This window comes from Pongo abelii, chromosome 6 (genome assembly GCF_028885655.2).
Source record: "Pongo abelii isolate AG06213 chromosome 6, NHGRI_mPonAbe1-v2.0_pri, whole genome shotgun sequence".
Taxonomy (NCBI): Eukaryota; Metazoa; Chordata; class Mammalia; order Primates; family Hominidae; genus Pongo; species Pongo abelii.
In genome coordinates, this window is record NC_071991.2 from 30,419,575 (window position 1) to 30,430,201 (window position 10,627).

A 10,627-nucleotide genomic window follows, 5' to 3' on the forward strand; every position below is an offset into this window, starting at 1 on the left:
AAGATGGAATAACTTTTTTTATAGTACTTAAAACCTTGTTTTTTCAAAAAGGGTTTGAGGAGGGGAGAAAACTTTATTTGACCTCATCACATTTAACTCTTAAAATATTCCTGTCTAAAAGACTCTTTATGTTTGAATCTAGGTCCAGTCATTGATTTTTCCTGGGGAACTGTTGATACTTTTATAATTTCAACCACTGTGTCAGCTTCATTTTTCAAAAGATACAGCTCTTTCCACTTTGTTATAATACCTAAATGAAGTAATACAAAACAAAAAGACAGGTGCTATGGAGTCCTTGGTTCTCCATAGATCTTCTTAAACTTTTTCTTGCTTCAGGCAGAGATTCAAGAATATAAATGGAATATTAATTCAGCTTATCTCAAATGATGTTATTAATATTTCATGTATTTTTAAATTGAGGGGCAATTTAAAATTTCTGCTATATATACATTCAATTTACACTCAGTACAATTTGTGTCAAAATTTTTAAAACTTGATTTGGTGATCTATATATTGACTTTTTTCCATCTTATAAACATTTTTAAACATACAGAAAAATTGAAAGCATTATTCAATGAACATCTTACATCACAACTAAGTCTACATTTAACATTTTGTTGTATTTGCATTATCACGAGTCTATTCCTCTAACCATGAACCTGCTCTTTTTAAAATCAAAATAAGTTGTAGATACCTGTACATTTCCCTCCTAAATGCATCGACAATTGTATAATTTAACTAGAGCTCAGTATTTGTTGAGGTGTTTTTTTTTTTTTTTTTTTGGAGGAAAAAGGCACAGACCTGCTGCTATGGATGGAATGTTTGTGTGCCTCCAAATTCACATGTGGAAGCCCAAATGTGATGGCATTTGGAGGAGGGGCTTCTGGGAGGTAATTAGGTCAGGAGGCTGAAGCCCCATGTTGGGATTAGTGTTCTTACGACCAGGAGGAGAGCTGGTCATTTCTTTCTTTCTTCCTCCACCCCCTGCCATGTGAGAATGCAATGAGAAAGTAGTTATCTATAAACCAGGAAAAGTCTTCACAAGAACCTGACCATTATCTCTGACTTCCAGTCTCCAGAACTGTGAGAAATAAATGTTTGTTGTGTAAGCCACCACTCTATGATACTCTGTTATAGCTGCCCACGTTGACTAAGACCCCTGTGAAACCCTAAGACCTGTTAAATTACAGAGCATTACTTTCACTCCCTAGTTCCCTCACCCGCCTTCTCAAATCTGTAGCCCCGGGCAAGCACTGTTCTGATTTTTTCCACCATTCATTATTTTTGCTTTGTCTAAAATTTCTTGCAAATGGAACTGCACACTGTGCCTTCTTTAGTGTAGGCTTGTTTCACTCACCATGTTTGTCATTCATCAATGTTGTGGCAGAGAGTTTTCCTTCCTTAGCTATGGAGTACTATTCTGTTGTGCGACTATACCTGTATGTTTATTCATTCTATTGATGGTATCCTGTTGCTTTTAGTTCTGTTATCAATAAAGTTACTATGAACATTCCTGTACAAGCCTTTTTGTGGATTTAGTTTCATATATCTTCAATAAGTACCTGGAATTGGAATTGTGGAGCCATAGGTGGTGTATATATGCTTCGTATTATGATAAACTACTGAACTTTTCCCAAAAGGGTTATGCCATTTTACACTCCTAGTAACCAGGAATCAGTTCTAGAGTTCTGGTTGTTATGTAATTTTGCACAGATTTGCTGTTATCGGCCTGTTTTTTTTTTTTTTTTTTTTTTATAGACAGAGTCTTGCTCTGTTGCCCAGGCTGGAGTGCAGTCATGTGACCTCAGCTCACTGCAACCTCCACCTCCCGGGTTCAAACGATTCTCCTGCCTCAGCCTTCTGAGTAGCTAGGATTACAGGCATGCACCACCATGCCGGACTACTTTTTGTATTTTTAGTGGAGACGGGGTTTCTCCATGTTGGTCAGGCTGGTCTCAAACTCCCGAACTCAGGTGAATAGACAATTATAATACACTGTAATGAAAGTTATTTGAATGTGGCCTCTCTCAGATTACCTTTTGGTACACATCTCTTTTTGAACCAGATTTTCTTGGATAAGGGGAACCACTGTATGTGTTACTTGATTTTCTGTGTTTTGCTGAAAATACTGTCAACTCAGACATTTGGTGGTTGGGGTGAACTTGCCAACATGTGATTTTATGTTTTTTTGGAATGAATGATTTTTTTGAAAATCATTTATTGAGCATTTACTGTGTTTAGCACTTTACTAGATGCTATATTATACCCACTTGGAGCTTATGTGTCTAGTAACGGGATTTACAGTGTAGGGAGACAGACCGAGGAATAAATAAATACATGTTAATACAAATGCTATGCAGCAAATGAAGAAGGTATTGTGAAAAAGGAAAAAAGAGCATGAGATAGACAGGATTGCCTTAGATGGTCACTAGAGGCCTCTAAGGAGAGGACATATGGGCTGAAGTCCTAGGGATGAAGAACTAGGCAAACGCCTCTCAGTCTGTTCAGAATTTAAAAGTGACTCTTAAAGCTAAGGCAAGGTATGTGTAGTGTGTATGGACCACCTACAGTCAGATATACGGAGGTGTGTGACCTCTAACCCTGACCTACTGAATCAGTATCTGGAGGTTCTGGGGTTACAAATTTCATTTACTAAAAAACTTAATAGGAGATTTCAGTTACTGAAGAAGTTTAAGAAGCACTGAGAGTTGTAACACCTCTTAATGTTCTATCAGCTATTCCTGAGTTATATTGTTCCTCAGATCCCGTTATGCTCCATTGCTAAAAGGAAATATGGCCGGGCGCAGTGGCTCACGTCTGTAATCCCAGTACTTTGGGATGCCGAGGCGGGTGGATCGCGAGGTCAGGAGTTCAAGACCAGCTTTGCCAATATGGTGAAACCCTGTCTCTACTGACGGTTTCAGCCATCCGGCGGGGGGTTCCTGGAATGCATCCTTGTGGGTAAGTGGGGAGCTGTGTGTACATTATGACCACTCCCGTAACGAAACCTAGCGTTTGACAAAGGACGGCCTCAATTACAACGGCATTCATTACCATGAATGACAGCCAAAGTCAAAGTTTGGGGTGGGGATACTATTTTGAATTAGGCCATAACATTGTATTGCTCATAAGCTTCATTTCGACCAACATTATATACATACAAAAAGTATGTACCGTAAGGACACACATCAAGCTGGACCGCAGGAAAAAAAAACACAACTTAGGATTTACCTAGTCAGCCGCTACTAGAGAGTAAGCACCGCGCAAGGCCGCTGGGGCTCGTGCTGTGGACGCGAGGGGGTTGAGGTCGGGCTGGTGGGGTAACCCGGGACCCAGACGGGAAAAAAGGGATAACGCTAGACTCACACTCCTAAAGAAACCCAACGCCCCACCAGCGAGCTCCGCAATGCATCTCTTCCAGGAAGCGTGGCCGGGACGCACGTCGCGCTGCGCTTGCGCACTGAGGTTTCGCCTAAGGAACCAATAGGACGGAGGAGTGGGCGGGCTGTTGGCGGAAACCCGGATTCCGGTTCCGGTGGGCCTCCATCAGCAAACTCCAGTGCTACGTGTCCCTGGCATTTTAGGTGTCGGTTGGGCAGGTGAGTTTCTTCCCACCGGTGGGTACGGGCGAACGGGGCGGCCACGCCTTTGCGACTCTTGGGGGCAGCGGGCGTGGGCGAGCCGGCGTGTCTCCCCGGGCGGCCGTCGCGGGGCGGGCGGTGAGTGGTCCCCTGGCTCAGGTCTGGGGCCGGGGTCTGGCCGCCAACATCCCACCAACTCGGCCTCTGGCGGAAGGCAGACCCAGGGCCGCGGACTCCCGGCGAGCTGGGTAACCGGCCCGCGGGGCTCCAGGGCTTAGCGTCCTGTCCCGGCGCTGCAGCCAAAGATGATGTCCTGCTGCCCGATCCCTTCGGGGTTGGCTCTGTGTGCTGGTGTGGAGTCCTGTCTGGTAAGAGCTGTACTCAGCTCTGGTCCTGCCGCCGCTCCCATGGTTTAAAGTGAGAGCATTGGTCTAGAGTCTAGTTCGAGAGATCATAGTTGGTTTTTGGATCTCTACCCCTGACATTGAGTGCGGTATTGTGTGTAGCGTGCGTTTTTCTGGATAAAGAATTCTTAGCTTCCTTCGTGACAACTATGATTACAAAAAGTTTAAGCCCTTTGGATTTCAAGAGCAAAGGTAAGTGAAATACTGAGAAAACAGACATTACCGTGTTTTTGCCCCCAAAACGTTGCAGAATTCCTGGTGTTTCATTGACATTATTTCATTTCGTTGTCCACACCCTACACTAAGTGAGGAAACTGGGGCTTACAGAGGTTTACATTCCATAGCCAGTGATTTGAACTACCACCTGGCCACTGTTCTGAGTACTGGAAATGGAGGAAAATACAAGTAACACCCTGGCCGCTTTGCTTACTATAGCAGTGGCTCTCAAAGCTAAGATCGGATAACATTTCTATTGGGTAATAGATTTCTCAAAAGAACCTGTATGGTAAAATATATAGCCCTGTTTCCTTAAAAGATGTGTTCAAGTCGAAAAGTTTGGAATTTAGCTAGTAGCTTCTCAGAATTTGCGTCTTCCTTTAGCCATTCTTTATACTTTAGAAAAGTATGTTGTATTGGCACGTTTTAGAAAAATCAAGGTTGAAATTCACGTTTGCCTCCATTCTAGGCTCTTGCAGCACCATAGTTGGCATTCACTGTACAAGACACTGGCTTCTGCGTAGTTTAAAATAAAATATGGAAAGTAATTGTTGGATCTCAACATCGATGGTTCCTTAGGAGCGGTGAGGGTACTGTAGAAAGAAATGGATGGGACTGCAGAGTGAGAAAAGGAATGGATGTGTTACCAATTGCGTAACCTTTTTTAACCTTTTAATAGAGATAGGCTTTTTATATTGCGTGTGCTGTTCTTTATCAGTGAAGATATCATGAGTAAGATCTGTGCTTTTCTTATTGCCTTTGATAATTAACTGAAATTTACAAAAATAATATCAGTTTAGGCTTTGGAGTTTGTTTTATGTTTTATTTTAGGAGGTGGAATTGACCCATGTTAGATGTGAATTCAATGGCTGGTCTCATTTACATCTTTATATAAATGAGCAAGTGCTTATTGTATGATAACCAATACCAGTGAGTATCTTTTTTGTTTTAAACAGGCAGTCATGGATCAGGTAATGCAGTTTGTTGAGCCAAGTCGGCAGTTTGTAAAGGACTCCATTCGGCTGGTTAAAAGATGCACTAAACCTGATAGAAAAGGTAATTGCTTGACTATGAGAGAAAAAATTAAATCTTTGCATTTTCTAAGCCTTTTGTTTAACATCTTGATTAATAGCACTTGCATTACTTTCATCAGCATTTTTATTGACTGATCCTGCACAACGGCTTTTTAACATTGTCACTTCCTAAATTTTTTACTCTTGTCTAAATTTTTATGTATTTTCAAATGGTGTAAGATTATTTATTACAGCCTTATGTTCCATGTAACATTTTAGTTAGTAACATTTTGTGACTTTTAGTATCTTACATATTTCCTCTTTGGAAAAGCTTTGAAGTCTCCCTACTCAGCTCCCACCCCAACGAACAAAACCTTAGCATGAAACCAACAATATAGTTTTTGCCAAACTAGAAAGTTAATTTTGTTATTTATCATGATTGATGTGTTAAATTTGTCTACTTTTATTCATTCATTGAGTTAGGAGCTGGTAATATAATAGAAAATATAACATGTATATAATGTAGTATATAATAAAGAGAATAGTCCTTGCTGTCATGGAGCTTAGACTCTATCAAGGAAGACTGTCATAAACAAGTTATTGCAATTATATTTTTTAATTACTGCTGTGGTAAGTATTATGGAAGATAACTAGAAGGAAGTTTGACAGCACATAATAGGAGGACTAACCAAGTCAGGAGATCAGGGAAAGCTTCTCTTAGGAAGTAACATAAAATGACAACATTACCAGTGTAATGTTTTATAAAATTGTGCTCAACTCAGACAGAGTCTCACTCTGTTGCCCAGGCTGGAGTGCAGTGACGTGATCTCAGCTCACTGCAACCTCCGCCTCCTGGGTTCAGGCAATTCTGCCTCAGCCTCCTGAGTAGCTGGGATTACAGGCGTGCGCCACCACGCCCGGCTGATTTTTGTATTTTTAGTGGAGCCAGGGTTTCACCATGTTGGCCAGGCTGGTCTTAAACTCCTGACCTCAGGTGATCTGCCCACTTTGGCCTCCCAAAGTGCTGAGATTACAGGCACAAGCCACTGCGCCCAGCCCAATTTGATCTTTCAAGTCTTATTTTTGGCTTCATCATAATAGCAAAGGCACCGGACCCATCGTTCATAATGTACCCAAAAAAAGGTATGTTTCTGCCCGTATAATCGATATGTTATGATAAAAATTACAATGTTACATTTTAAAACTTAAGAAAAATAATGTATATTTCTTTCATCCATAACCTTTTTTTGTTTTTGGTATTTTCTGGTCATTTGCTAAGAAGAAAAAATATTTTTAGTACTTGTTGATGAACTCACTAGCACAAATATGCATTATTATTTGTTTCCTTAAATATCCACAAAACATGGAAATTTTAAAACCTGTCAAACAACTTGTTTACTGTTAATAGTCTCACCTTTTTATTTTTAAATTATATATCTATTAACAGGAGAAATGTATACTAGTTAAATTCATTTATGTTGCTGATAGTTTTTTTCCCATACTTTCAATGACAGTGCAAAAAATATGTGAATTTCGTGTTTTTAAATGCAGAATTCCAGAAGATCGCCATGGCAACAGCAATAGGATTTGCTATAATGGGATTCATTGGCTTCTTTGTGAAATTGATCCATATTCCTATTAATAACATCATTGTGTAAGTAAACTTTATGAAATAGATTAGGATTGAATGAAACTCGAAACCATTTGAGATGACAGCCTGTTATTTCGTTAATACAGAGATGCGTCTGTTGACTTTTTAGTGCTGTTGGAGTCTACTGATATTTACGAGTACCTGATAATTGAGGGCTTTTAGATCTTACATGATCTTTCCAGAAATTCTGTGTGCTAGGCACTATTTTCTTTAATAAATAAAATTTTACAGAGTCAAGAAAGTATTAAAGACACTCATATGTCACAAAGCCAGCATTGAAACCTAAGTCCTCTTTGTGCTGTTACCTTGTTAATTTCTAATGTACAGAGCAAATGCTTCCCATCCAAAAGTCACTGCTGTGATAGAATTCTAACTCTGGACCAGATTGCCTAGATCCAAAACCTTTTTCTTGTTACACAGTAGCTGTCCTAGCGTCAGGCAATTTGCCTAACCTCTCTGTGCCCAGTTTATTCAGTGGGGATAATAGTTCTTACTTGGATTATGACTTTAAGTCATGTAAGGCCCCAGAAACAATTTGGGTAAGAATACAAGTGAAAGTTGTTACTGTAATGAGCCATTGATACTGATAGGAGAATATCATAACTTTTAAGTATGTTAGGAGGCAAAAAAGGCTGAGAAACACTGGAATCACTTTATTCGTTTCCAAAGAATTTTGTTTTTTAAATTCATTAAAAGTCATTGGGACACCTTTTGGCATTGAACAATTAGAGCAATTAGGTAATTCAGTTTAGGGTAAGGACTTAGTGTGAGTTTCAGTACTTAACTTACTCTGTGATTTTGTATGCATTTAATCTCAGCCTCATCCACTGTTTGGAGGTAATAAAATCTATTATTACCTGATAATATCAGGTATATCAGTGCTTGTATCCATTAAAAGCACTGAATAAGTGTTAGTTGAATTAAGTGAACAACTTCAGGTTCTTTGCCTTTTCTGGTGGTGATGGTGGCAATAATAATTAACATTCATTGAGAACTTCCATATGCTATTGAAATCTATCTAATATCAATCAGTAATATCAATTGATTTTATGGGGTGGTGAAGTTTGAAGCAATGATTTAAAAAATTTCTAAACTATAAATCTCCTAAATACTAGGTATTTTATCCCAGGTACTGGTACAGGTTGCCTTTTAAATGACAAGTAACAATGTATATTGTCAGAGGGATTTCTTAAGTAGGTTACCATAGTTATTAAGGCAGAAGTGCCACAAAGTGATATTCAGGATCATAAATAGTTAGAACTAGATGGGCCCAAGTCACTGTCATTTGTCAGTTGGAAACTCATTTGTCAGTTCAGAAATCCCTTGTATTTTACCAGTGAGAAATGCCAGCTGTAGAACTGTGGAATCGTGGGGAGAATACTGAAGTAGAATGAGGAAATCAGTAAAAAGAAGTGGCAGAGTCTCTGTCAAGTCCCTTCTTTTTCATACTCAGTGCCTCTGCTCTTCTTGCTTCCCATTCTGTCATGAGACAGATTTATTAATAGGAAGTGTTTCTTTAAAATGATAACAAAATTAGTTTCCTGTGATAATCACCTTTCATGTTCTTAGTTGTACCTTTCAGAAGAACATGTAAGCCCACCTTTTCTAATTTTTTGGTATACAAGCACCTTTCAAATTTTTTCCCCGGCCTTCACTTAACCTATATTTTTGTCCCTTTTGCCAGACATCACTGTCTGCCTTGGGTCATACTCAGGTCCGTCTTTTCACATTAGATTATGAGTTGTGAGGCAGGCGTGCCTTGTTATTTATATTGTATGTCTCTCCTATAGAGTCTTGTCCAGAGCCCTCTTGTATCCGTTAAAAGCACTGAATAAGTGTTTATTGAATTAAGTGAACAAGTTCAGGTTCTTGCCTTTTCTAATGGTGATGGTGACAATAATAATAGTTAACATTCATTGAGAACTTTCCATGATTGTGTGTCAACTCGTTTAATCTTCATGAGGAAACAGGCATGGGGAGGCTAAGTAATCTACTCAGATTGCGTGGCTAGTGATAGAGCAACACGGGAAACCTTTCAGAAGCTAGTTACTTAGAAAACTTTTCTTCTAGTTAAAAAAAAAATGGTTTCAATGTTTAAGAAGTTAAAAAATCTGTCTTTAGATATTTTTCACCTTAACGTGAAGGCCAATTAAAACATTTTTTGAGAGACACTACAGAAAACTTATTCTTTTCTCATGTTATGCCAGGACAGCTGTAAAACTGAAAGGAATCTTGCTTTCACTGCTTGAAAGAGGGTAAATCATTGTTTAAATCATTTTGAGATGGTAGCAAGGGAAATAACTCATTGGGTTGAATTATCAGTTTTTTCTTATGATTTTTTCTTTTTTTTCTTTATAAGTATAGCAATCAAAATTAATATTCACAGCATTAGAATTTAAAATAGGCACTTGCTGGCCTTTTAGTTATAGCAATACTGTTTATTAGCATAAGCATTTAAAATGCTAAACATTAAAGTATATGCTCAGGGGTATTTTATATAATAATTTTCTCTTTTTTTTTTTGAGACGGAATCTTGCCCTGTTTCCCAGGCTGGAGTGCAGTGGTGCAATCTTAGCTTATTGCAGCCTCCGCCTCCCAGGTTCAAGTGATTCTCCTGCCTCAGCCTCCTGAGTAGCTGGGACTACAGTTGCACCCCACCATGCCTGGCTAATTTTTTTTGTATTTTTAATAGAGACAGGGTTTCACCATGTTGGCCAGGGTGGTCTCGAACTCCTGACCTCAGGTGATATGCCTCCCTCAGCCTCCCAGAGTGCTGAGATTACAGGTGAGAGCCACCGCGCCTGGCCTATTTTATATAATTTTCTTCTGGTAATGGAATTATTTTGCTTTAACATTACTAAAATGTGTATCTGACTATGCAGTTTTAATGTTTATGCTTTTAAAACTCAGAAGTTCTTCTGTAGAAAAGGTGATTTTTGTTTTCATCATGACTAACCCAGATTTTGGAATGATTATGGTAAGATGCAGTGCTTGAGTACCTTGTGCTCATCTGCAGTCTATTTTCTGCTGGTGTGTTCTACTGGTGTGTCGACGTTATCAAATTGAAAAGCTTCTCAACTAACCATCCTGTCATGTAGTTGATATTTTTTATTGTGTTCAGAAAGGCGTTATGCTAGACTGTTCCAAAATGGCATTTCCTGAATGAGCATTGTGAGTTTACACATAGACCTCTTCCAGTAGCCACATCATCTTTTCAGGTCCAGGATTTCAAAGTTCATTGTGCCATTCTTTTATGCCATCTTTAGATAAAGTTAGGTGGGATTCAAATAATTGGTCTTGAGCCGTTAAAGTTGTAGCATATTGTATTTCAAATAATAGTAATTATTAAAATCTTATCTATGCTCAGAAGTAATAATTTTTCTTTCTTTTACAGTGGTGGCTGAATACATTTTGGAAGAGAGTTTTTCATCTTAGAGATTGGTGAACAAGTGTGAGGGTGTGAGAAACTCACAGAATACAAATTTGCCTGTATGTTTTGTGGGTTTTTTTTTCCTTTCAAGATGTTTTCTATTTCTAAATTAAAGTAATTTCAAAGTAAATGAATATCTCTTTTTTCTGTCATAGATACTTATCACATTTCAACAATAAAAAATAGTAGTTTCTTTCTCTGAATAATTTGGTTTATAAGAGAAATGAAAGGGCCTGGTGAAATATTACACTTTCTGAGAGCTCTTCTGTTTTAGCCCCTTTGTGCTAGTATTACAAAATACCTGAGACTGGGTAATTTATAAATAATAGAAA

At 38.7% G+C, this 10,627-nt stretch overlaps 1 protein-coding gene across 1 annotated transcript; it reads left to right on the forward strand.

Annotated features, from left to right (window-relative positions):
• Positions 1-3,478: 3,478 nt before the first annotated feature.
• Positions 3,479-10,425, forward strand: SEC61G (SEC61 translocon subunit gamma). The gene is made up of 4 exons (XM_009242784.3): positions 3,479-3,599; positions 5,158-5,257; positions 6,766-6,868; positions 10,260-10,425. Exons 2-4 carry the CDS (start codon positions 5,164-5,166, stop codon positions 10,267-10,269), a joined length of 207 nt encoding a protein of 68 aa, XP_009241059.1. The 5' UTR covers positions 3,479-3,599; positions 5,158-5,163; the 3' UTR covers positions 10,270-10,425.
• Positions 10,426-10,627: the final 202 nt, after the last annotated feature.

Coding starts and splice junctions, on each gene's coding strand:
- SEC61G (XM_009242784.3), top strand. CDS start 5,164: ATGGATCAGGTAATGCAGTTTGTTGAGCCAAGTCGGCAGTTTGTAAAG. Junction 5,258..6,765: donor CACTAAACCTGATAGAAAAG/GTAATTGCTTGA, acceptor TTTTAAATGCAG/AATTCCAGAAGATCGCCATG.